At 46.5% G+C, this 27,497-nt stretch overlaps 1 protein-coding gene across 2 annotated transcripts in view; it reads left to right on the top strand.

The window, feature by feature from the left end:
* The window catches only part of SPON1 (spondin 1), a 273,050-nt gene that overhangs the window by 232,787 nt on the left and 12,766 nt on the right, over window positions 1–27,497 (top strand). For both annotated transcript variants that reach the window (XR_009702213.1, XM_061201480.1), the window contains exons 7-8: window positions 19,337–19,401; window positions 26,806–27,007. Coding sequence is in view for 1 of the 2 variants with exons in the window: in XM_061201480.1 (XP_061057463.1) it covers window positions 19,337–19,401; window positions 26,806–27,007 (267 nt within the window). In the remaining variant the exon portion in view is untranslated. The remainder of the gene's footprint in view (window positions 1–19,336; window positions 19,402–26,805; window positions 27,008–27,497) is intronic.

A 27,497-nucleotide genomic window follows, 5' to 3' on the forward strand; every position in this document is an offset into this window, starting at 1 on the left:
CAAGATGCAGAGGTCTCACTCAGACCCTCCAACACAGCCAGGGCCACTCAGAAGTCATTACCTCCATTTTTTTAAAGAAGCTCTTGGCATATTAAAAAGTGGGGAAAACACTATAACAGGATTGACAAAATCGGGGTAATGCTTTAATACAAAACTTTCATGCAATAAAGTTGTGTTAATCTCAAGGTAATTTACAAGAGTTATAAAAATATGCATTTATACTTCACCATAGATGGGGTTGGTCAGTAGTAGGACATATTAAAAGTTGTAAGGTGAGCTGCTTCATTCAGTTCTGTTGGTGTATCTCTGTGATCTCTGGCGATCATGCCAGACTCTAATCTGAGGCTTTTGTGAATGTGAAAACTGGGTGAGAGTTCCCCCAGTCCTGTCTCCCCACTCATCTCCAGTCCCCTGCCCTGCTAACTCCCCATCCCAATCCATGTAGATGCTAGACATAGTTTTCTCCCTTCTGCCTTCTGTTCTTTGCTTCTCAAGAATTTCCAAAGCCAGTTTCCCTCTGTAAGGGAGGAAAATAATTTTCCCTCTACCTTTCTAGGTTCTTGGCTGATACCCTCCCCACTTTCCATAATAAAAGACAGATTAGCAGGAGCAAAAAAAAAATTTTAATTACATACATACGTATACAAGTATATACATAAAGGGAGTCCCACAAAGATATGAGACTCAGAAGGCAGCCAGGTAATTGAGGATTATATACTATCCTGAGCTAGGGAAAAGGATAAGGGTCTGGGGCTTGAAAGGGGAGGAAGACAATTCACAGGAAGATGAGAAGAGGAAATGTATGGTAAACAAAATCTGCCCTGCCATGCAGATCAGTCCTCAGATAAAAAAGTGATCTCTAGTAATAGAGCTCTTCCCTTTATAATGTAAATTTCTCTTACAGAAGGGTAACCTCTACTCTGTTTTCAGAGCTTCTCCTGTGTCTGCAGTTTCTCAAAATAATCAGCTCAAAATAATCCTTATGCCAAAGAGGCATATTTCAGGGTGGCATATTCAGTTACACTTCACCTGCCACTGGACCTTATCTGGATCACAAAATATATAGGTGACAAGGATTAAACGTAACAAAAAAAGATCGGTGCAGCTCCCTTCTGCACAACTGAGGATCAGCAGTTAGTTACAAATGATGGGCTCTTTCATCCAGCAAGGGATCTGGCAGAGAAGAATTTTTTCTGGGTTTCATTTTCCTTATATCTCTGAGCCCCTTCTGGCAGGAACATTATAAGCAAAGCAAGTTTCGATCCCTTGAAGCCTGTTTGAAGGCTCTAGGAGCTGCTGCTCGTTCATTCATTTATTAAACAAACATTTATTTATTATCTTCCTTGTGCCAAATATTGGGCTAGAGAGGGGGGAAGAGGGATACACGATGAATAAGACACAGTTGCTCCCCCCTGAGGCACTCTCAGTGGGGGAAAGGGGAGGGAGGGGATACTTGATATGGAAAAGGGTAACTGAAGTTCAGTGAGGTAGGTCCCATGACTGAGGTCAACATAGGATACCCTGGAAGCACAGAGAGGGGGCAGCTACGCTAAACCAAAGGCTTGAGCTGCATTCTAAAGGACAGGGAGGCATTATCTAGGTGAGAAAGGGCTAAAGACACCTCAGGAAGATGGTGGTTTATGCAAAGGTATGGAAGTTTGAAATAAAGCATATCTAGTTTAGAAACTGCAAGCAGTTCAGTAGGGAGACAGGTATCCTGATAATTATGCTTTGCCATCAGAGGACCCTGGGCTCAGATTCTGGCTTCTCTGATTATTAGCTGTGTGCACAGGAGAGAACTGTTGGGTTTCTCCGAGCCTCAGTTTTCTCATCCATTAACCCCACCTTATAGGACTGTTGGCATAGAGATGAGATAACATATGGAACATGCCCAATATGGTACCTAGCGCATAGACCACACCCAGTACTTGGTGACTGGTTTGGTGATGAGGATGAAGATGAGGATGGTGGTGAATGGGACGAAGGGTAGATATGAGGCTGAAGAAGTAAGTAGTGCCAAAGAATGAAGCCTTGTGTTCCATGCTAAAAAATTTGGACTTTATCCCTAAAGCCAGAGGGAGAATTTCATGGAGTGGCCTGTCAAATGAATGCTTTAGAAAGGGCCCCATAATAGGTTGGAGGGGGGAGTGGGAGAATAAAACGGGAGTTAGAAGGCTCTTGCACTAATGTAAAGGCATGGTGGGCTGGGGTGGGGGTGAGGTTCTTCAGAGTGCAGCTGATAGAAGCTCTTCCCTATGATTGTTCAGACTACAGGCTGTGAGTTTTATTAGGCCAGGTCTACTCACTCGCAGCAGGCCCAATGACGTGGAAGAAGATAGAATCCAGGCTCCTATTATCATCGGAATTAAGCTGCTTTGGTGATTCCATGAATGTCACACTCAGGTACACTGAAGTGGGTTTTTTTATCGGCTTAAAATGGAAAAAGTAGCAGTGGTTATCTGTGGGTGGTGGGATTACAGGTTGTTTTTATATTATTTTTTTTTTCCCTGTCTCTATTTTGTAAATGATCTACAATGAACACACTTTTGTAATATGGAAAAGTCAATCATAAAGTTTTTTTATATCAAAACTACACATAGTTTCAATGAAAACAGCAATTCTTTTCTTACTACCTGGTAAGGAAATGCTCAACTGAGTACAAATGGGGAAAAAAGATTGTTGATAGGCTCCAACTTCAAACAGCTCAGCTATTTATTTTCTCCCTTTTGCTTTGGGAGATTGGAAGATAGACTGGATACATGCGAATGGTCTTGAGTTTGAAAAATAATAGTTTTTTTTTTTGTTATAGCTTCAAGCATGGATTATTTCCATGATTTATCCTTCAGGAAACGAAAACTACAGAAAAATTGCCCAATAGTTAGAGATGATTGGATTATTGATATTTTCTTTTTAAAGAAAATAAAGCATCACATCAGAGAGAAGTCTAAGTGGCATTCTCTCCACACACAACCTGGATTGCAAAAGTAAGGAAATGCAGGTGGGCCGTGGGTTAAGTGTGGTGAAGTGCAGCAGGAACTACAGACAGGGGTCTAAGAACTGAGATTTTTCAGCACTGTGCTCCAAAACCAGGCCTAAATCCAACGTGCACGGGGTCTCCTTAGATATACATTTTAGGCTTCATTAGGCCATCTTCCTAAGAGGTGGAATCTTGATTACAATCTTCATTTTGGACTTTTTTTTTCTGAAACGGTAATAATAATAATGAAAATTGTTCACATAGTTTTATGGTTCATAAATATTTAATCTTCACAACGTGAGTTAACATTAGTCCCATTTTACAGAGGAGGAAAGTGAGGCTCAGAAAAGCTGACTGACGGGCCTGAGGTCACACAGCCAGAATGTGGAGAGACAGGATTCAGATCAGCTCTTCAGAATCTAACAGCTATGCCCCCTCCACTCCTCCCGTCTAACGACTGGTCTTAGTTATTTCATTTTCACTAGATTCACTAATTGAAAGGGCAAGTAGGGCCCATAGGATTGTATTAGTTCTGATTGCTGTTATAACAAATTACCACAGATTTAGTGGCTTAAGACAACACAAATTTATTCTCTTCCAGTTCTGGAGGGCAGAAGTCCAAAATGAGGCTTACAGGGTTAAAATCAAGGTGTTGGCCAGGCTAGTTCCTTCAGGAGGTTCCAGGAGGCTTTTCATCCCTTCTAGGACGTCAGCGGTTTCTGGTATTTCTTGGCTTGTGGCCACATCACTCCCATCGCTGCTTCTGTCCTCACATTGCCACCTCGTCTTCTGTAGTCAAATCTCCCTGTGCTTCCCTCTAATAAGGACATTTAGATTTAGGGCCCACCCAGAAAATCCAGGATAATCTCCCCATCTCATGATCATTAACTTAATCACATCTGTGAAGTTCTTTTGGACATAAAAAGCAGCATTCACAGGTTCCCGGGTATCATTCACAGGAACGTGGGTATCTTTGGGGGCCATTATTTAGCCTACCATAGGAATATTTATTTCATCAATTAAGTGGTCCTTGAATGTAAAATTCTCTGAATTTCAATTTAGGCCATACCTCTTCTTAGTTCTTTATTTTTAACCTTTTACTTGAAGGCCTTTGGGCTTTAGTGCTTGTTTGCTTGCTAGCTTTTAAGCAAATTTAACTCTGACTCCCTATTGGAAGTCACTTACCTAAAACCAGATCCTCCAGCTGTCTTGCAGGGATGGAGGCAGACAGCAGAGTTTTTCCAGGTTGGAAAGGGCTTGGAAAGAGGTGCATTCTTTACTGTTAGGCCTCTCCTGCCTGCTGCTATTTATTGAGCATTTACTGTGTGTCAGGAATTGTGCAAGCATTCCACATTCAGTGATAGCTCATTTATATCTTGCAACAAGTCTATAAAGTAGATCTCATTAGACTATTTTAGAGATGAGAAAATCAAGGCTCACAGAATTAAGTAACACATTCAGGGTTGCACAGTTAGGCCACAGAGCCTCCAAAACCCAAGCTCTTCATACCATGCTGTTGCAAAACTGGATAATTCCCAAACTGGAGTAATGTATGGACCTCTTTTAAAGAGCACATATAATAAGCTCACAAACCCTCAGGGTTGAATTATAATTATTTTCATCATATTATTATTTAACTATGTGAAAAGATAACTAGATATTAACTCCTAACGCTTATAGCTCTCCCGTGACCATAAAAGCAAAATAACGATAGTAATAATAACACAAATAAAACTACAAACCTTTTAAAATGCTAATTAGGAGCATTGCTTTAATGTGGTGGGTGATGCTGTTTTGCTGAAATTAAATGACTGTTCACAATCTGGATTCAATGCTGACTGCCCTGCCGTGGTCCTTCAGGGTTTGGTGAGGCCATGCACCGTGGTCCTTTGGCCTCACTCGCTTCTCCCACTGTTCTCCCATCCACCGACATCACACGTAGCATTTGGGCTTTACCTGGTGAGAATGTCATTGATTTGTTAACTCTGCCTCTCTTTCTATCCACTAACGATAGCAGCTGGGGTCTCTGGGCAGTAGACTGAGTCAAGATTAGCCGAAGTAATTGGGGAACGCTCTTGGGAGCCACTCCTGTGGAAGGAAGCAGGAGGAAGGAGAAACAGACAGAGGGAGAAGTTGAGCTGGTTGCAGGCCCAAAGAAGGCATCTGCCAACATCACATGAGGTGGTTTTATCCAGGCAACACAATCCCCCCAAAAGAACTGACAGCTAAGGGCCAACTTTTAGCATCTTTTTCAGCAGCTGAAGAGGGATCTGGGCAGAGGAAGACAGTCCACCACACTAGCGCACAGTAAAGTTGTAGAGAGCAGCAATAGGATGTAAACACAAATGCATCCCGGCCACTGAAATTGCCTGGTGGTGCTTGATTATAAGATCTTCAAGGTCATCTATAATATGCTTTAATTGATCTTTTAAACTGTCATAAAAATATAAAATGTTTACAATCCCATAGAGAACTAAGAGACCCTAACAATGTCTTCACAGACCCTAGGGCTCCTCAGACCTCACTCTGAGAAAGAAGAACATCAGGAGGCATCCAGTTACCTCTGCTGCGAATTACTATGTAAACCTGTAATATGTCCATGGCGTGAAAATCACAAAGTTCTATGAATGCTTCTTTAGGGGGCAGTAATAATTTCCAGATCTTCCCATAATTCACACGTAACATTTGGGAATAAACATTTTCATTTACTGAACAGTATATTTCATCAAGCATCTACTATAAGACGGGTGCTTTACTAGACACCTTCTGGAGGGAAAGACACATAAGTGAACAAATGAAGTGAGCAGATAATCATGCAACATGGGGACTTCCCTCGTGGTCCAGTGGTTAAGACTCCACGCTTCCACTGCAGGGGGCACGGGTTCGATCTCTGGTCAGAGAACTAAGATCCTGCAAGCCAGGCGGCCAAATCATGCAACATGATTGAAGTCATGAAAAAGGATAATCTGAGAACCTTGGGCCATCAAGAAGGCATTACCAGAGGCAGGGAGGTGGGGAAATGGGGAGATGTTGGTCCAAGGGCACAGAGTTGCAGTTGGATGTATAAATGGGCAGCATGAATAAATCTAGAGGTCTAACGTACCACACGATGACTGTTGTAAACAGTACTGTTTTGTATAATGGAAGTTTGCTAAGAGAGTAGATTTCAGGTGCTTTCATGACAAAAAAGAAGGGCATCTATGTGAGGAGATGGACATGTTAATTAGCTTGACTGTAGTGATCGTTTTACTATGTATATCTTGTTTTACTATGTACAAACGTCATGTTGTACACTTTAAATATATAAATTTCTATTCAAAAAAGGAAGGAAGGCTTTTCCAAGGGGGAGGTGCTTCAGGGGGCTGGGATAAGGACATTCCAGGCAAAGGGAGTCGCAAGTCTTGAGAAGTCCCTGGGCATGGCAGGGAACTAGGAGATTAGGCTGAAAGGTAGGTCAGGCAGAAGTGGGAGATTACACTGACAGAAGCGGGGTGGGGACATTCGAATATAACTAAGTAGTCACAGCTTCCCTTTTCCTTTCCATTCATCTGGCCCTTTACTTACATTTATCTCATTCATTCCTCACGTGTTATTACTAACCCACTAGAGGACACGCCCCACAAGAGCAGGGACTGTGTTGCTGTGTCTGCTGCCCTATGCCCCGTGCCCAGTGTCAGCCTCAAAAACAAGAAACCGGTTCAAGAGGCAAAGCATTTATTTAGGATTAAAGAATTGTAATTTGGGGTACACAGATTCAGGTAGAAACCCAAATTGTGTCCTGATTACACGAGAGAGAATCAGGGTTTTTATTTTAAAAAAGAAGAAGAGGTAAGTTATTTTTAAGAAGAGTTCATTGGTGCTGACAAGCAAAGCTAGATTCCTAGTTCAGGTGAAGTGGTCACTAGGTAAAAATGAACGAGGCCTTTCAACAGGAGAGTCTCATTCTTGCTGACTTCTTGGAATGTAGGCGGGGCGGTTTGGTCCAGTTCAGAGGTTGAGACATAAGATGTGCAGGACAGGTCCTCTGAAATGGCTGTATTTTTTTTTTTTTTTTAATTTTTGGCCGCACGGCACTGCTTGTGGGATCTTAGTTCCCTGGCCAGTGATCAAACCCACGCCTCCTGCAGTGGAAGCTCAGTCACTGGACCGCCAGGGAATTCCTTGGAACGGCTGTATTTTAAATGGGTCCACTCCTGTCATCCTCCACACCGGCTAGTGGACATACCGCCCAAGAGCAGAGACCATGTCACCTTGTCCACTGCCCTATGCCCTTTGCCCAGCACAGTCTCTGACCTTAGAAGGAGCTCCATAAATACATGTTTTACACACTGAGGAACCTGCTCAGAAAGGATGAGTGACTTCCCCAAACTTACACAGCACATAAACGACAGAGCCGAGATCTGAACTTGGGTCTGCCTTATTCCACCACACCACTCTTTAACCCCTGCTCCGTGATGCCACAATCACAACTAGAAGGGGAGTTTCACAGTCAGGGCACCTTCTGTTACCAGGGGAAGCCTGGCAAGAGACCAGCCTGTGTGTGTGTGACCTTAACTTCCTGGTAGGGACACCCCTTCAGTGTCATCTGGACACACAATCTCTCCTTTTCCCTCCCCAGTCTCTCCCCAAACCTCCGTGGGTATTTGGGAGTCTCAGGAATGAAAAGAGTTAAGCTTTTACAGCTTATTGAGCTGTCCCTTTGCATTTAAATGGCACCATTTAAGAAAGCAGCACTTCTGGAACCTTATTTGATGCTAACGTGCTGAGCACCTTGAGGCATGCTTACTTCTCCCTCGTCCAGGTCATTTAGAGCCTCATTACTTAATAATTTGAAAGCTTTTTATGGAAATCAGTGGATGGAGGGAGATGATGAAGTGAAATGTTATTATATATAAGGACCCAGCAAAACAGGCTGACAGTAGAATACCTGGGTCAGAAGCTTCTTTGGGGGAAAGAGAGAAGGAGAGGGAGGTGTTGGTGTGCAGGGGAGTTCTGGTTTCTTTTTGAAACGGCTTTTATTTCAAAGAAAATAAAACCTAACAAAGCCTAACAGGCTTTAAAATTGTCAAGTAAAGAATCCATCAGATGTCTTATCAATTCTGCCCCTGCGCTGGGGCTTCTGTCCCTTCTCCCCACCTTTTCAGCCTCAGCTCTGGCTCCCAGCCGGCCCATTACCTCTAGATGTTTGCTCCGCCCCTCGTCGCCCACAGAGCAGGCCTCACAAACACTTCCTCCAAAGCCTTCATGGATATCTCTCCAGATGAGAAAACCATGGGGAACAGCCTTGGAGTGGCATTTTCTTTTTTTTTAATGGCAATATATTTGCGTGGCTCAAAATTCAAAAGCAATGTAGAGTTATACAGTGAAAAGTCTTGTTTTGTTTGCTCCCTGGTTGCCCAGTTCCTCTCCCCGCGAGGCACCCCGTCTTTGTGAAGTTCTTTTGTTCCTTCCAGAGATACTTTAGACAAATAGAAATAAAAGCACACACGCACACACACATGCACACACATTTTCTTTATCTCTACCATTTCTTTGTAGCGTGATAGCTAGATTATTATACAAATAGATGATGAGCCCAAAAGATTACATAGGAATGTTACAAAAAAGATACAAAAGTATATACATGTGTACTTTTATATTGCTATGTGGTCTTTGGGTTCATCATTAAAAGAGCTGTATCAGTAATGAGATTATCTCTAAAACATACTAAATTAGAAAGCAAGGTGTGGAATGGTTTGTTTAATAATCTGTTTGTATAATAGTCTAGCTCCCTTGTTACAAGGAAATGGCAGGGATAAAGAAAATGTGCGTGTGTGTGTGTGTGTGTGTGTGTGTGCAAGCTATGATCTCAACTATGTGATGAAGACACACAAATATAGAAATAAACATACTAATTGATGATAGCTGCTGGGTTAGGATGGTGGGATTATGGGTATTTCTTTTTTGCTTATCTCTCTCTGTCTTTCTCTTTCTTTCTCTAACTTCCTATAATATGGTTACGTTATTTTTAAAATTTTGAAGACCTTACTTTAGTATGTAAGGTATATTTTCATCTTATTAGAATTCTTTCCTGGTCCTTTACATATGCACTAGCACTTATACTTCTATTGGAAATTGCCACATCCCTCCCCATCCGACTCTGGCCTCCTTCTCACCGCCCACCCCCCCACCCCCACCCCCGCATTATTTTCCCCGGAGACCCACTCAAGTCTTGCACACCCATCACTGTTCCTTTGTTTCGGTCTGCCTCCTGCTCTAAGAGGAAAGCTCCAGGAGGGCAGGGATTGATTGGTGTCTCTTTTGTTCAGGGCTCTATCTCCAGCACCCAGAGCCGAGCCTGGCACAGAGTAGGGGCTCAGTTGTTATTTGCTGAATGAATGAATCCTCACATGGGCCCAGCAATGCCTGTAATCGAGCATTAGTAGCTACTGTCCTCTGCCTTCCTCCTCCGTCCTCTTGCCCTCCCTCCATCTTGGATCTGGATCTCACCTCTTCCCATCTTTTCAAGGACCTTAGTCCTACAAGTGCACCTCCTCTCTCTCCTGCAACAGCAATTTCTCCTTCTGTATTGGTTTATACCTTTCTGCAAACAAACTTGCCCTAATGTCGCTCATCTTCTAAGAAACAGTCGCATGTCCTTCCTGCTGCCGCTGTTTTTCTTGACTCCCCTTCCCAGCCGACTCCTCAAAAATAGCTGTCTGGGCTTGCTGGCTCCACCACCTCGCTTTCTTGTCTTTCCTAAACCGGCTTCAGTTGAATTTTCAGCAGTGACCAGCAGGGGCAGTGCTGGCAGCAGTGAGCAAGTAGCAGGGCTGGCAGCATTCGGGGGCTGTACAGGCAGTGAGGGGGGCAGTGGGGACGGGGACAATGGGGACAGCAGGGGACCACGTGGATGGAGGGGGGGACAGCAGGGGACCACGTGGATGGAGGGGGGCACAGCAGGGGACAGTACAAGGGCAGCACAAGGGCTCTGAAGAGGTCCTGGGGGCAGGTCCTAGTGTCCTCCTGTCCTTCTGGCTGTTTCCTCTCCCTCACCCTCTCGTCTGTCTCCACTCACTGCCCAGGTACTCCGCCTTGTGGCTTTAACTAGCACCTACACACCAGTGACTTTCAAATTTATCTCCTGCCTGGACTTCTCCCTTGAACTCCAGTCTCATCTATCCAACTGCCTATATGACACCTTCCCTCGGAGTCATGCTTGACCCCTCTTTGTTTTACACCCCACCTTCAGTCCATCAGAAGATCCTGTTGCTTCTCCCTTTAAAATAATGTCTTGCGTCCGACATCTTCCCACCCGCTCCATTGCCCTCTCGTGGTCCAGTGTCTGGTCTCCCGCTTCCCCCTGCCCTCCTGCACTTTACTCCCCCGCTGCAGCCAGCAGAACCCTCTAAACACGTGAACCAGATCCTCACCCTGCTACTCACAAGCGCTCCAGCAGAATCTGAGTCCTGTAGCACTCGCAGTTCCCCTAAGACTCCCTGGGAGGGAAGAGAAGGCCAGAGGCTTCCTCCAGCTTGTCATGAATTAATTCTTTAATTAACTAACCCATTATTCATTCCGTAATCTTTCCCTGTATACCTCCCCAGACCAGGCCAGTGCTGGCGAGACAGGGGGGACACAGTCCAGCCCCTGCCCTAACAATGGCTTCCAGGACTGGATGGGAGCTGCCCTCAGAGGAAGGTGGGGAGGGGGAGACAGGGAAGAGGGGGTAAGGGGTGTCGAATGCTGCGCCTTTAAGACCCCCAGAGATGCTCCCAAGGGGCAGGGTTAGGGGTGCTGCCCCTACAGGTTGCCTTGCAGGCACCTTCAGCCAGACCTGGCCTGGCTCATCCTCCCTCCCTGGCTCCAGCTGGGCTTCCTTGCAGCCCTCGCCTGTTGGGCGGCAGACAGCCCGGCTTAGCGTGCTGTCTCCTGTGTGATATCAGAATCTCGCCTGGCCTGGCCCCTTTTTTACTTCTCCGCTCTGACCCCAGCACTAACGTCTTTCTAATTGCTGGAGATAGGGCAGAAGGTGGGGAGGAGAGCGTGGGAAGATCGGGTCATGAGGGGCTGGGCTGGGAGGCACAGACGTGCCCCATCCATCCCTTCAGCTCCCTGTTTGACTCCAAGGAGAGGCAGACTTCCATAAGCATTCTGAAGGATACGATGAAAGTCCAGAAAATGAGGTTAAGCCCAGGATTGGCACGCTGGTCACCAAAGAACGAGCTAAACCAATGCCTGTGGTAACAGAGGCACACAGAAGGCTGGCCCTCTCTGTGAGGTCATGGCATGATGCCCGTCTCAGAGCCCTCCACCTGCCAGAGACAAGTGTGGGTGCAGGGGCAGCAGGGCAGGCCCAGGCGGCTCTGATGGGCCCTTCCTCTCCAGCTTCAGAAATGTCAAGCTGCTTTCACAAAACCATCTCACGGGAAAATTATTATCTACGGGCATTATGCAATTTTCCCATCAGAATTACAGGCTGTGTTTGAAAAGAAATAAAAAGAAATTGAATTTGAAATGCTTCTGTGAAACCACATCATCTTCTTGTGGATCTGTTAATGGGCTTCAGATACGTTCTCTGGCTTTGAAATAGCTGATCAGACAGCCACTTGTGATGGCAGCTGCTTCCTAGGAGCAAGGTGGGGTATAGGCACTTATCAACAGCCAGCCCAGGTCACTGGAGTGCCCATCTGAGGCAGACTCAGAGCCTGTGAGCCTCACCATCGTTCCTAAGGTGGCCTCCGCATCCTGTCCCTTCCCCCTCCTTCTACTATCAGGCAGGTCTAGCAGAGTTCTCTGGCTGGCACTCTCCACTGGCTCTTCCAGTGCCCGCCAGCTCAGTGCGCAGGTCCATCAGTGTCACATTACCCAGCTCTGGCTCCATCCTGCGCTGTGGAGCCCTGGTGGCCTGGGGCTCAGAAGGACGCCAGCCTCTTCCTCAGCACAGCCTCTCATTCAAACAGCAAAGATTGATCAAGCACATTCTAAACACTGATAGTACAGCGGTGAGTGAGCAAAACAGACAACAGCCTTTGCCCACATGGAATGCCTATTCTAGCAGGGGGAAATCAATGATAAAAAGAAAGCAAAATACATAGTATATCGGATGGTGACAAATGTTACAGGGAAAAGATAACCAGATAAAGTAGTGGGGGTGTGCCAGGTCGAGGAAGGGGCAGGGAATTGCTCTTTTGCACAGTGTGGTCAGCAGAGGCCTCACTGAGCAGGTGACATTTGAGCAAAGACCTGGAGGAGACAGAGGAATGTACGCTCTAGTGTCTGGGAGGACAGCACCCCAGGCTCAGGGGGCAGCAAGTGCTAAGTGTGCCTGGAAGACATCCAGGGCGGCTGGGAGCAAAGTGAGCAAGGGGGAGAGAAGTAAGGGATGAAGCTAGTGAGGTAACGGGGGGCAGAGCAGATCATGAAGGGCTAAGGGGGCCATGGCAAGGTCCCCATTGGCTGTGCAGTGTGATGCCATTAGAGGATTTTGACCAGAGGGATGGCACGATGTGGCTCCTGTGTGAGGAGGAGCCTGGAGGAGGGCGAGGGAAGAGGCAGAGAGACCGGCCAGGAAGCAGTTGCAATAATCCAGGCAAATGATGATGGTGGCTTGGACCAAGATGGTGCTGAGGACACAGGGAGGATACAGTTCAGCCCCTGCTCTAATGATGGTGAGAGACAGTGGTTGGCTCATAAATACATTTTAGAAGTGGAGTTGCTAGATGTGCTGAAGGATTAGAGGTGGAGTATGAGAGAGAGAAGCATCAAGGATGAGAAACTAGAAGGACAGCATTGCCATTTAATGGAATGGGAAGAATGAGAGAGGCCAGGTTTGGGGAGGAGAAGATCAGGAGTTTGGTTTCAGACACATTGAGTTTGAGATACCAATTCAACATCCAGATGAAAGTGTTAAGACAGTTAACATACAGGCTGGAGTTCAGAGGCGGGGCTGAGGTGAAGATGACAATTCAGGAGTCATCGGTGTATACACAGCTTGTATTTTAAGGCACGGGACAAGAGGAAATCACCAAGGCAGTGTGAATAGAAAAGAGAGGAGCACCAAGGGCTTGAATACAGGGGCATTTCAATGTTTGGAGGAAGATGAAGAGGGTCAGCAAGGGAGACTGAAGAGGAATGAGGTGAGGAGAAAATTAAGAGGCAGCAAGTGCCAGAGCCAGGCGGAAAGTGTTTCAAGGCAGAGGGAGTGACCAGCTGCATTAAATGGTCCGGAAGCTAAGAGCTGGGCACTGACCATTGGCAGCGGAGAGAGGCGAGTCTCAGTTACTACATCTGGGAAAGGAGGACCATTTGCCTGCCTGCCTCAGAGGGCTAGAGTGCAGCCCACATGAGACCACGGGCAAACTGTAGAGCACCACCAAATGTGAGCTGTTTTTATTTATGACCCGATAAACCGAGAAGCTGTTGAAACGAGGGGAGGCATCCTGGGCGCAATTGATGTTAAAGATGCTTAAAGCTCCATTATCGCCTCATAAAGTGTCTCATTTCCTGCTGCTCATCACCAGGACACTCACCGAGGGATGAAAAAGTCCCCTTCAGAGGTGGAAGCCATCAGGACTGATATTTTTTATGGATGGTTGGTGGGAATTCTGGGAAATGGTAGGAGCAAATAATGGAACCAAACACTGCTCACTGGGGTCTTTACACAGGATGACAGGTGCTGCCCTTCCAGAGGGAATCGGGTGACCCCGTGCCTCAAAGCAAGGGCCCCTTGGAGAAAACTGTCAGCCAGGGGCAGCCATGGTCTTGCTGAAAAACAAGCAAAATAGGAGAGGGACAAGAGGGAGATGGAGAAGAAGCATCGTCAGGGCAAGTGGAAAGAGCGTGAACTTTGGGGTCCGACACATCTGTATTGGAACCATGGTTACTGGGCAGTCTTCACAAGTCACTTGACCTCTTTGACCCTCAGTTTCCTCATCTGCAAAATGAAATGGCAGCTATTCCCAAGGTTTTCCTGAGAAGCAAGCTGATAAATGGGGAAATGCACGGTGGGGTGGGGGGTCTCTGTGTGCACACACGTGGATCACTGCCCCTGCATTTAGTGTCATCGGCTTTCCTTCTCTTTAGTAGCAGCAGTTTCTCTCCAATTCAAGGACCCTGTGCTCCCCCCTCTTTATCAAAACCAGTTCTCAGGACAGCATTAACATTACCAGTATTGTGAACACTGTATGATAATCCCCCCTGGCATGGCTGTAATATTCAGAACTCAGGGTAGGCTAGGACACGCCCTGAAGGACAGTGGAAGCACCGGTGGGGGAGGGGTGGGGCCCAACCTTTCAGGAGACCCCGCCCTCCTGCCCCACGGCTTACCCTCCCAGCCCCCTCCACCTGGGTTCACAGGCTGACAAATGTGGTCTCCGGACTGAGGTTTAAACTCTAGACCTGCCATTGACTAATGGTGTAACTAATTTCGCCAAAGAAATGTATTGCTGAGGATTAAAAAGTATATACCTACCTTTCAAACGTGTTGTAAGGATTTAATAAGATACTGTATATAAGGTAATTAGCAAGGTGCCTAGCACATGAAAACAATAGAGTGTTGCTGTTGTTGTTTCTACTTGTTTTGATTCCTTCCCCTCTGATCATGGATTGCATCTCATTTCTCTCCTTGGGGGGCAGGAGGCAAGTTGGCTGGGCTGACTCCCAGACTGCTGGTCTGGGGCAGGACGTGCTATGGTGAGGAAGCTTAGCTTCAGTGCCACCCGGAGCAAAAGGGGCCTTCGGATGAAGAAACAGGTTGTGGTTCAGGCCTGGGAGACAAAGGCGAAAGATCAGGAGCCAGGAAGGTGCAGGAACAGAGAAGAGGCGAGAAGCAAGGCAGGGAGGAGGGGACAGACTCGCCTGTTGCCGTGAGCACGGCTGAGATGCCGGAGCTCTCCCGCCTTGGGAGCTGGCTCTGGGGGGCATGGGAGGGTCAGTGTGGAGTAAGGGGGTTCAGACACCAGCCCCCACCTGGCCCCCCAGACTCACATTCCGTCCCTCTGCTCTGCTCAGACGTGACATCTCCTGATATCCATGTGATTTCTGCCCCTGACCTGTCCCAGACTTGTTTCCACTCCACAGGAATCCTCCTTCCTCTGGACCTGACCTCAGCCCATGGCCTGATTTAGTAGGCCGTGCAATTTTCATTTGGTACCTGAGGAAGTCTGAGTACAGTTGTAACATCTTCACAATATGTTTACCAAAAGCAAAATGGAAGAACTCATCCCCGTGAAGATGGACATGAGTACCCTGGAGTTTCTTGGAGGTTTTTTATTTTAATTGGCATATCTCTGGGAAAGTGCTAACGTCATGCAAACGAGGCGTGAACTGAGTGCCCTGAAATACTTTGAAAACAGTCCTATGGGAGATGGATAAGGGCTTTAAGGATCTTGAAAGATCCTTTCTGGGCTTTAGAGACTTGTTAAAACAGTTTTTCATTTAAGTCTGAAGTTTGGGTTGCTTACTCTGAATTTAAATTCTTCAGTCTTCAGAATGTAAAGTACCTGGAGCCCCAGTGCCCCCATCCAAGGCTCACCCAGCTACATTAACCTTTAAATAAGTGGACATTCTCCTGAGGCCTTGTGGCTTTGTTGATGCTACTGTGTGCTCCATTCTCTGTACTCAGGCAGTACAAATCAGTTCTAATACTAGCTTGGCCTGAATGTGAATAAGAATAAGAGTGGTAGCTAGTATTGATGCTAATACAGGCACGGTTATTAGCATATTACTTGAATTATGTCATTTTGTCCCCCTAATAACACCATGTGGTAGATATACTTTTTAACCCTATTTCAGAGATGAGAAAGCTAAGGGAAGTCAGAGACTTGCCAAAGGACACAGAGCTAGTCACGGTGCAGTCAGGATTTGAAATCAGGTATGACTCTAGGGCTTATGCTCTCAACCATGCTACTTTCCTGCCTGCTGGATTAGTAAAGATGAAAAAGATTGATAGTATCCAGTGTGCCCAAAGTTGTAAAGACATTGGCATATACACATTCTTGCTGAAGTATCAACTGGTACAGACATTTGGAGGACGATTTGGTAGGCGCTACCAAAATTGTCAGTTTGCTTCATCGTTTGATCATTCCTGGAAGTCTATGACACAGCAACTTGTAAACAAAGAAATATGTACACAAGTGTTCATTATAGCATCATTTATATAAACAATTAAATATCCACCAATAATGCCGGTTAAATAAGAGAACATCCATGCTATGGAATTCTACACATACATCAAAAAATGGTGTGGCTTTGCTTCTTCACCAATTTACTGAGTATCCACAGCACTTGGATATGGCCATGAACAAGCCAGACCCTCTCCAATCCTATAGAGCTTTGGTTCTACTAGAGAATTTTGATGCTTCAAGAAAAATATTTAGTTTTTTAAATATATTTTCCAGAATGTTCCTGTGTTATTTCATTGGCTAACATAAAAGATCACAACAAGGAACTGTTGATCATGCAGATGGTGCGTAACCATGAGATGAAACAGTTTACAGGAAGAAGCTGTTCTAGTGCCTGCAGACGTGGAACCACCATCCTTGGAGCCTCCATGGCTCTAAAAAATACAGATGGAATGTCAGCACCATAAATAAACACTAGTGGAGGGCCCCAACAATTTCTGTTGAGTTATATGCTGCAAAAGCAAAATCAGTGTCATTAGTTGGGACTTGAAAACCAAGATTTAATTGTAATACAAGGTGCATCTGCAGGGCCAGCTAACTTGGTGGCCCCCTTAACTCCACCCACATTGATTTTATTTTTTAGTAAAGTATTTCTTCAAGGGCAAAAGGACTGTCTTCAGACAGTACCTCATTACTTGGATCTCATACTTGGATTTCTTTTTTTCTAAGTCTTGACCTGGCTTACCCTAATTTGAAGATCTCTAACACTTTAAAAATCAAGAAAAGGGGAGTTATATTGCCATAGGTACTGACATGGAAAGTTTCCCATGATATGATAGTAAGGGGAAAATGTAAAAATCGTGGTGCAGAATAAGATATTCAATACGATGCAATTTTTGGGGGGAAAGCTGTATATAATGTACGTGCACACACAAACATAGTACCTAAGTATAGTAAAAGGTCTGGAATGATATGTACTGAACTGTAACATTCTGGAGAAGGAGGTGGCAGAAGCCGGGGTACATGCTAAAGTAGAATGCTCAACATTTACATTGTGTGCTTCTGTGATGCTAAATTTTTCCACAAAAAGCATGTATTATTCTGAAATTAAAAATCAAAGAAAAAAGCTAGCTGATGCGGGCCACGTAGGCAAAACTCAGGGATTAAGAAGTCACCCTGGAAGTTGTAGGGAGCTGTTGCAGGGTGTAGGCAGGCAATGGATATGGTCAGATTTGCAGCAATGTCAAGGGTGGACTGGGGAAAAGCAAGAAGATACTAGAGCCGGGGCAACTGGTGAGGAGACCGTGTAAGGACCCGAGACAGTAAGGCTGTGAATGCGGTGGATCTTGGGGCCCGACGGCTGTGAGGGGTAAGAGATGGAGGAATGCAGGCAGCTGGTGGATGTGCCCGACGGGGTCCACTTGAGGAAGAGCAGTGTTCTAGGGGCAGATGAAGAACTCGTTGTGGGACACGGAACGTATGAGCTAAGTACAGGAAACCCAGGTCACAGGAGACCAGCACTGGCCTTCGGGAGATAGGTCGAGTCTTACATGTGATTTCATGTCAGGCAGCTTCTCTCAGCACTCAGCAGATGCGTATTAGGAGTGAGTCAGGGATACAGTCTTAACAAATAAAATAATCTCCCATGTGAAATGTAAAGCGCTCTGTTGGGACTTGGAAACGCTCTCCCTGCAGACATGTGAGTGGGGGGGTGTCTGTGCATCCACAGATTCTTTCCTCTGACCAAAAGGGGGAACCCCCAAGGAAGCCTGAGCTCAGAGCAGGCTGCGAGCTTCTGGGGGGACGCGGTGCCCTGTGGGCCTCACTTCTACCCTCGCCCCACCAGGACCATCAGTAGGTGCCCAAGCCGAGCAGGATCTGGCTAAGCTCCTGTCCCCTCTAAGCTCCCCACCCTGCTCCAGCAACCCATTCCCTGGTTGCAGACGAGGTGCTCCAGACCAGAGGCTTTTTCTAATCTTGTGGCCTGAGACTGGAGGCACCTCTGACTTCCTCCTTGCATGGGATTTTCTGGGCAAGGTACCCACCAACTAAGGAGAAGTTCATCGATTCATCCCAAATACATGCTAGGTACCTACTGCCAGGAACAACTCCAAGGACTGGGGCAGAGCTGTGGGCCAGCCAAGCCAGTCTCTGCCCTTCTGGAACTCAGAAACCTGTTCATTCGGCAACAAAGCTCTTGCTGCCCCTGCTGGTGACATCCTGGGCTCTTCTGTGCAGTGTGGGCAGTGGTGTCTGAGCACTGCTGGGCCCCGGCCCGGGTAAGGGGAGCTCCAGGACCAGCTGAATCCACTCCGGGGAAACCCCAGCCAAAACTGATTTTGGACCTGTAGAAGCTTAAGCCTTGAAAAGCCTACAGTAGCCCTCAGCCCCAATGTGTAATTGAAAATAAAAACCCAAACAAATCTCGAAGTAAAGTTAAGCAAGAATAACAAAATTCTGATTTTTCCCCACGATGATGACTTAAGGCTTTCCTTCTAAATGTTAATTATCAAATTCTTCCTCAAAATATTCTTTTAGGTCCCCAAGCTTTAAGGGTGCCCTACACACTGTCCAAAGCAAACTAGAGCAGGATTACGTGAGTGGCCCAGGAGTGTGGGCCCCAGGCTTCATCTTGCCCTCCCTTGTCCAAGGGAGTCTGATCCAGTATGTGAGTCTCGACAGCAGGAGAGGCCTCGGGGGTGACAACCCTTGGGGTCAGATCATGGCTGCAGTGTGGCTGGAGCAGGCCCCAGTGGAAGGCTGGACACAGAGAGCATGACCTGCCCTCCAGGCTGGACACGATGTGGAGGTCTGGCCGTCCCAGGGGGAGGGCAAGTTAGAGCCTGGCTCCTGTGGAGAAGGGTCTGCGCTGGAACCCTTAAGGGTGGCTCAGTGGGCCCCTCGGTGTCCAGCACACACCAGGCGCCCTGGACGCAGCCCCACCTCCTGGGATTGCCGAGACGCCAGGGCTCCTCACCCGGGGGCAGGTAGAGTCTCAGCAGCATGGGGGAGGACAACGTCACTATGTCAGAGGGCATGGGGGAGGACAACGCCACTATGTCAGAGGGCATGGGGGAGGACAACGTCACTATGTCAGAGGGCATGGGGGAGGACAACGTCACTATGTCAGAGGGCATGGGGGAGGACAACGTCACTATGTCAGAGGGCATGGGGGAGGACAACGTCACTATGTCAGAGCCCTCTTGCTCCCTGAGCCCAGCTCTCCTCACTAAATACCTGTGGTCCTTTTTTACAGAGCGATGAGGTCCTCACTGTCATCAAAGCCAAAGCTCAGTGGCCAGCCTGGCAGCCTCTCAACGTGTAAGTAGCAACAGGGCCCTGTCCAGCCCCCGGCCTGGCCTTGTACGTGGAGCCACCCGCCTCCTGGCCGCCGCATGCCAGTTATGTCGTAGAAGTCAGCACTGCCTCTCAGGTGGCTGAGCAGGTGAGGTGCCCTGCTCATGCGTGCAGTACCAAGTGCCCCTACCTCCTCGGGGAATGCAGGCTTGGTCTCTGTGTCCCCCATGGCTTTAACACTGCAGAGGACCCCGCTCAGACATTGGAGGTGTTAAGAACACGGTTAACTATAAAGCTTTGAAAATCAGGGGGAGAATTCTAAACTGAGATATAAAATTGAGAGTCACCAAGGAATGGGAGACAATCAACACCAAGGACATGGTTGAGAGACAGCTCGAGAATGAGAGTCAAGGGCTTGGGACTGAGTCCCGAGGAGCTCCAACATTTCATGCTGAGGAGGACTTGCCTGCAAAGGGAGCAAAAAAGGAGTAGCAAGGAGACTGGGGAAGGAAGCTTGGTAACAGGGAAGCCAAGGGAAGAAAGCATTCAAGAAGGAGAGCTGTGTCCAGGGCAGCTGAGAGATCAAGAAAGACCAGAGTTGCACAATGCCAGCTGGATTTATCAACATCAAGATCATCAGTGACCTTACTGGGAATCCTTTCTGCTGAGTTATGGGGGAGGGTAAACAGCCTGGAGCAGGGTGAAATGTGAACAGAAAGTGAGGTTATGGAGTCAGTGAGTACAGACAACTCTTCGGTGAAGTTTGATGTGAAAGAAGAGAGACTGGGCAGTAGCTCCAAGAGGATGAAAGAATCAATGGAGCTTTTTTTTTTTTTAATTTCTGAAGATTTGAAAAAAAATATTTGGGGACACCTTCCCACCCTTCACCCATCCCTCAGATATCTTGAGACCCCAGTGGAACAGAATTAATCCATGGCAAACACTCAGATTTCCCAAATTCCCGAAGCCTCTCCACTCAGTGCTACCAGCTTGTTAAGGGAAAGGAATTTTCCTTTGGTTTTCCCATACCCCAGTCTCCCCTTTCCTCTTCCAAATCTCATTAGGAAGTCAAATTAGGAAGCCTACACGCAGCCAAGTTTTGTTTTGCAGAAACAGCCCTGCCCCTCCTTGTGAGCCTGCTCTATTGAGGTTAATGGGATTCCAGCCTCCCTCAGGCCAGTGGAAAGCCAGGGTGACCTACTTTGTGAGGTCCTGCCCAGAGAAACTGACTTGGTTTTCAATGATCTTCATCTTTATCCCCAGGACCACTTCTCAAAGGACAGCCATGAATGAACAAATTAGCTGCTGACTTGTTTAGCTCAATAAATCAAGCTGTGGCTCCAAAAGCCCAGAGAACAGGTAGACACAGGAAAGACAAATTCTGAGCAAAAGCCACATCCTGCACAAGTTCTTCCGGCGCCTGAGTAGAAAATGCCCAGGTTTCCTGCAAATCAATGCTGAATTTCCACCACCCAGTTCCTCCAGTTAAGTCTTGACTGTTAGGAATTACTGGAACTTTTAAAAATAAATTTTATTCCCTTCCTTATGATGAATCCTGTAAAGGACTGTAGTCTCCTTAATTATTCCCAGCCATTCTGATTAATTAACATTTGTTTAGACAGATCTGTTTGTGAGACAGATGAGAGGCAGGTGAAATAGAGACATGGTCACCCTTTCCAGAAATCATGCCTCTGGAGGGTCTGTGCCCCCTTAATCATCCCAGCCATGGTTCCCAGGGGGCCAGAGGCATCTTTCTGTCAAATCAGGGCTGGAAGTTTCAGGGTGCTCCCGGTCTCCTGTAGAACCTGCCCAGGTCCGTTGATGTCCCCAGGATTGTAAAGGAAGACTGGCCTTGCACTAGAGAACGCGAAGGTCTAACAGGCCGGATGGACTCGGAGCCCTAGATGCCTCCAAGTTATAAACAGAGTTGTCCAAGGCAGAGACCTCACTGAAACCTTCCTCCAGCCACACAGACTTCAGCCTAGTGAATGGCTCTAGCACCGCCTAGTGTCGAGATTGAGTTTCTGCAACTTTGAAAGCTCTTTACTGAGGATTATTTGAAACGAACAAGAGGGACAGAACTCAGCATATGAGTGACCTGAGTCCCACTGATATGGATCTGTAACTTAGAATGGTATAGTAAGTCTGTAGAAGGACCATAAAAATCCTTTATTGCCTCTTTTCTTTCGTCGTGTTTTTGAAAGCTTTGTTTAGAAACGCAGAGTGAGAAGGCAATCAACATTTACCAAGTCCTTTTATGGTGCCAGTCATGATGATAAGCAATTTCCTCACAAAAAGCCCTGGGGTGGGTCTGAGGATGCTCCCATTTTGCAGATTAGTAATTGTAAAGGGAGATGGGGTCAAAGCTGCTGTCCCATAGCTAATAAGTGACGGCACCAGGGCTCAAAGCCAGCGGTCTATTCCAGTCCCCTTGGTTCTCTCCCACATCACGCTGCCTCTCTGAATGTAAAAGGCACAAGATATCTCTGTGTCTTCATTTGGTTTTCATTTTTCTGGTATGAATTGTCTGTTCATAACTTTCCTTTACCTATTGGGATTGTGGTGTTTTTTGTTGGTTTTTTTTTTTTTTTTTTTTTTTTTTTTTTTTTTTTTTTTTTTTTTACAGATTTGGACTAGCTCTGTACATGCTATAGATATTAACATTTGTCAGTCAAACTAGAGGGAGACATTTTTGCTAACATGTCATTTTTCCTTTCTAATTCAACACTGTTGTTTCCATTATGCAGATGTTTTTAGTTGGTATATAATTCAATTACTTACTTTTGTGATTGCTTTTATTGTCTCAAAGCTGAGAAAATGAACATTTCTCTAACAGATCAAAAAATGACTTTTTTTCCTATGATCTGGTTGTTTTTTACTTAACTCTGAGTTTTTGCTGTTTGGGTGTGTGTGTGTGTGTGTGTGATATTAGATGTGAATACCATATTTTTTTAAACTGCAATTAAGTTAGCCCAACCCCACTTGTTGCATGATCTTTCCTCTCCCCCTCAATTTTGTATGAGTCCTTATCTAAAGTTTCTGGAATTTTCAGCCTGTGCCACTGATCTATATTTCTATCTTATCCTGGATATTACACCATTTTAATTATCATACGTTATAGTATATTGTTATATGGTATGGCCAGATCAATTCTCTTTGCCAGAAAAGTGATAAAAATTTAAATCCCAGATAGAAAAATAAGATCAAATTAATAAAATACTTTATATGGGAAGACATGGCATATAAGAAAGCATGAATAAGAATTTTTATTATGGTTTGGACAAATTAAAGAATTCCAGTCATATCTAGCATTTCCTAAAGAAAACTCACATATATTCTTATCCATTTCATTATTTTAAATAGCATTTTTATTATAGAAGTAATAAATACTTTGAGGTAATTTTAAAATTAGATCTGAAGGCCAAAGGAAGTGTTAAGAGCTCCATATTCATTTCCTAGATTAACTCATTTATTTCAACAAATATTTGAGGAGAATCTACCGCATGCCAAGTTCTAAGCCAGGCACCGGGATATAGCTGTAAACAAGACAAAAATGGTCCCTATTCTTTCGGAACCTAACAAACAGGGAAGATGGAAATTGAACAAGGAACTCCAAGGAAAGAGTGAGTTCAACATGCTCTGGGAAGGTACACCAGGGGTCCTAAGCAATTTGAGGTGAGGGCAGGAAACATTTCCTCCCCTCAAGCTGGGGGCCTGAGGATGAATTTTCCAGTCAAGGGTACAAGAAAAGAGCAGGACGTAACTGAACGTGTTATAAAATCGTTCCCAGGCTTTTACAGTCAAATTTACCATATCACCCAACCTAAGGTCAGGCGTTTTGTGCAGGGATCGGTTGCCCCAAATTTTCTACCCCTTGAAACAGTTACCAAGGTCTGGGGGATACCTCACTCAGGTTACAGATTTGGCCAAAATGCATTAGCAGAGAATGATTTGTATAAGCCTTGTAAAACACAGGAGGTTCTCAGATGGTTACATCCTTCAGCTGGGCAGAGTAGCAGGGTGGTGTGTTGGATGGGGGTTGGTTTGGTTTCTCCAGCTGTGGATTCCCAAGTAGAGCTGGTTTTGTCCTCTTAGGTTGTCATGATGAATAGCTTCATCCATGGGGGGTACAGGATATGAAAGACTACCTGACCCACAACCACATGTTCAGGGAGATGGGAAGGTAGCAACAGGTGTACTGGTTGGTCTCTATGGCAACGGAAGAGAAGCCTTCCTCCAAGGCACTGCTGGACTCCCGAGGGGTCCAGGGCCAAGCAGTCCCACTCTGCCCACATGCCCGTGCTCTCTGCCAGGCAGTTACTGGAAGGCAGACCCCAGACGGTGTCCTGTTAATCCCTAGGCAAGCAATGCCGCAGCTCCCTAGACTGCAATTGTTGTAGAAGCCAGGTCTTTAAAGAAGCTGCTAAAAGCAATGACCTACATGCCAGAAAATGCATGCATGGGAAAAGGAAATGAAATCCCCCAATTTGTACCTAACTAAATAGCAGACTATGTAAGTGTGGGACTTTAGCAGTTTATAAAGGCCTCCTAACATATCATCTGAGCCTCACAGCAACACGGCAGGTGGGTAATGTCAGATGAAGAAATTGAGACTGGAAGAGGATGAGTGAGTTACTTGCCCAAGATCTAGTAAGTAGTGGCGCTCAAGTCATCATACATCTACTTGTTCAGCTGGCCCACTGGAAACCTGGTATTGGGATATGGCTGTGAAACAGGTTTGTGCCCTCAAAGGGCTCCTAGTCTAGTGGGGGAGACCAAACATTGAGGAAGAGATTACAATCAAAGGGTACAGCTCAGAGACCTACACAGTGTGGAAATACAGACCAAAGGCACTGGTCTCAGTGCAGGGGATCAGAAAGGCTCCTGGATGAGGTGACTCATGACCTGAGGCTTGGAAGATGAGTAGACCAGTGATTCTCAAACTTGAGGCACATTAGAATCACCTGCAGGGATTATTAAAACAAAATGCTGGATCCTACCCCCAGAGTCTCTAAGTAAATCTGGGGTGAGGCCCAATAATTTGCATTTCCAACAAGTTCCCAGAAGACACCGATGTTTCTGGTCCAAGGACCACACTTTGAAGGCCACTGAAGGAGAGCCTTCCCAGCAGATGCAAGTGCACGTGGGTCCTGATGCCAAAGCCAGGTTCAGGCCAGGCTCTTCCTCCACTCAGGTTCCAGAACCTACACTGGCATCAGGCTGAAGTGAGAAGTGCATTCAGGAAGGCCTCCCTCCCCTTGCCTCTCTTTTCTGATCTCCATATGACCCTTCAGTGCTGCTTCACTCAGTAACAGTAATACATTAAGTCCCCTACATACAAACGAGTTCCGTTCCTGCGTTCTTAAGTCCAATTTGTTCATAAGTCCAACAAAGTTAGCCTAGGTACCCAACTAACACAATCGGCTATATAGTACTGTACTGTAATAGGTTTATAACAGTTTTCACACAAATAATACATAAAAAGCAAACAAAAAAATAAAGAAAACATTTTTAATCTTATAGTACAGTACCTTGAAAAGTACAGTAGTATAGTACAACAGCTGGCATACAGGGGCTGGCATCGAGTGAACAGGCAAGAAGAGTTACTGACTGGAGGAGGGAGAGGTGGTGGGAGATGGTAGAGCTGAAGGATCGTCAGCAATAGGAGACGGAGAGCAAGCTGCAATTTCACTCGTGCCTGATGTTGATGGAATGCACATTCGCATCTTTGAAAGTGCGCAACTTAAAGGTACATATGTAGGGGGCTTACGGTAGTAATAATTGGTCAGGTGCCAGACACTGAGCTAAGTACTGGATATGAGTTCTGTCATTAAACGCTAACAATAACCCTTTGGGGTAGAAGTTATGGGGATCCCCATTCTGTAGATTTGGATACTGAGGCACAGAAAGGTTTAGCCATTTGTCCAAGGATACGCAGCTCTAAGAGGTGGTATGGGATGATGCACACCCAGGCTTCCCGCCTTCTCTGCTTGTTGCCTGATCCCATCTGGCCTGCCCAAGGGGCCCAGTTCCACAGGGCCCAAGCAAGCCTGGAGTCATCGCTTTCTGGGGACAGGTGAGGGCAGCCAGAAGCAGCTGGTCCCAACAGACGGGCACAGAGACTCCCAAACAGCTGCCAGCCGGACTGAACAGACGAGTTGGTCCCCAGCTAAGGATTCCCCATGATCAGCAGCCTGGGTGGAGAGTCAGGCAGAGCTGTCTTCATGCCTCAGCCTCACCAGCTGCGTCTCAAAGTTTATTAACTTCTATACGCTTTCCTTTCTTCTTTACAAAATGAGATGATAATTCTAACCCCCACAGGAGTATCATGAAGGGAAAATAAAATAATGCAGGTGTGCCACCAAGTGTGGCTGAGTGACTATAGCTCTCCCACCACGCCTCTCGGTGGGCTGCCACGGTTGATCTCATACAGCTCTGGCCACTCCTAGGACCTTGTCTTAGCAACACGAGGACACAGAGGTTGAAGAACTACCTCTCACAGCTTGGGGGCTGTCAGCCAAAGGTCTCTGGCTCTACAGCTGGGTCCCTGCTCGCCCACTGGAGGAAACGGCCAAGGAACCAGCTGTGAGGCGATGGGTGAGCTCTGGTGCCAGGGCAGGGCCTTGCTCTGAGCAGCCTCTGGGGGCACTGGAGGCAGCAGGCTGGGGAGATGATCCCTCTGATGGCACAATGTTGCTCTAGAGAGTGAAGTGGGGCTGGGGGCGGTGGGGACTTAGAAACTGATGACGAAAAGAACTTGGACCTTGAATTAAGATTGACTTGGGTTGTGGTCTCCGTTCTGCCACTTCACTTTGTGACTCTAGACAAGTTACATAACATAACCCTTCTGAGCCTTAGTTTCCTCATCCATAAATTGGAGTCAATAATCCTAACCCCAGGTCTGCTCTGAGGCATCTATGAAAATGTATAAGGAAAGGCTTGGGGCATCATTAAGCAGTTTTTAATGTGTCAAATTCACCTCACTTCCAATACGGCTGGGCGCACACGTAGCCCGTAGTATTTGTTCACTCGCTTATTCAAAAACATTGGCTTAGCATCTACGATGTGCCAGGCACTGGAAATAAAGCCATGAAGAAGGCAAACAGAATCTCTGCTTTCCCAGAGCTTACACGCCAGTGAGAAATGATAGTCAATAAACAGCTAAACAAATAAATAAGAAAACACAAAATAATAGTAAGTGCTGAAGACACATTAAAAATGGATAGCGTGGTAGCATATGGTTCTCTCCACGTGTGGCCAATGGATGGGCTTGGAGAGAGAAACCAGTAGTAGCCAAAGGTAGAGACCAGTGGGAGAATCCCCCTTCTTTCTCTCCCTCTCATCCTTTAGCCATCGTCTGGCCAAATGTCCCTCAGAGCATGCACCCCCAGGGCCCCGAAGGTAAAGGTCTCTGTATTTGGTTTCCAGGAGAGCTGCACCCTCGGCTGAATTTTCAGTGGACAGGACGCGCCACTTAATGTCCTTCCTGACCATGATGGGCCCCAGTCCCGACTGGAACGTGGGCCTGTCCGCAGAGGATCTGTGCACCAAAGAGTGCGGCTGGGTCCAGAAAGTGGTGCAGGACCTGATTCCCTGGGACGCTGGCACCGACAGTGGGGTGACCTATGAGGTACGTGTGTGCCTGGAATGGTGAGTGACAAACCTTCCCGAGCGCCTGCTCCTTGTCTGGCCCTGTTCTGGATGCCCTGGCCATGGAGGTGAGTCTGGCCCAGGCTCTGTACCAGATGAACTCACAGTCCGGTAGGGGAGCCCAGCATGGTCCCATCATCACATACTCACATGCTGTGTGACTCGGGCTCCGGGAAGTGTCCATGCAGCTGGTCAGGAGAGCACAGGAAGGGACTCTGCTGAAGAGCAGTTCAGAGATAAGCAAAGGAACAGCAGGCAAAAGGCATGGAGGCAAAAAGAAAGAGAGAGAGAGAGAGAGAGAGAGAATGGGGAACAGCAGGAAGTTGACGTGTGTTAAGCTGGGCCAGATTCCGAAGGTTTCCGGATGGCCAGGCTAAGGAGTTTGGATTCTCCTGTGAATGTCAGTATTTTTCAGATATGGTCGGCACACCAACTGCATCGAAATCTGGAATCATCAGAAAACCAGTGGT

The sequence above is a fragment of the Eubalaena glacialis genome, chromosome 10 (assembly GCF_028564815.1).
Source record: "Eubalaena glacialis isolate mEubGla1 chromosome 10, mEubGla1.1.hap2.+ XY, whole genome shotgun sequence".
NCBI classification, from domain to species: Eukaryota; Metazoa; Chordata; class Mammalia; order Artiodactyla; family Balaenidae; genus Eubalaena; species Eubalaena glacialis.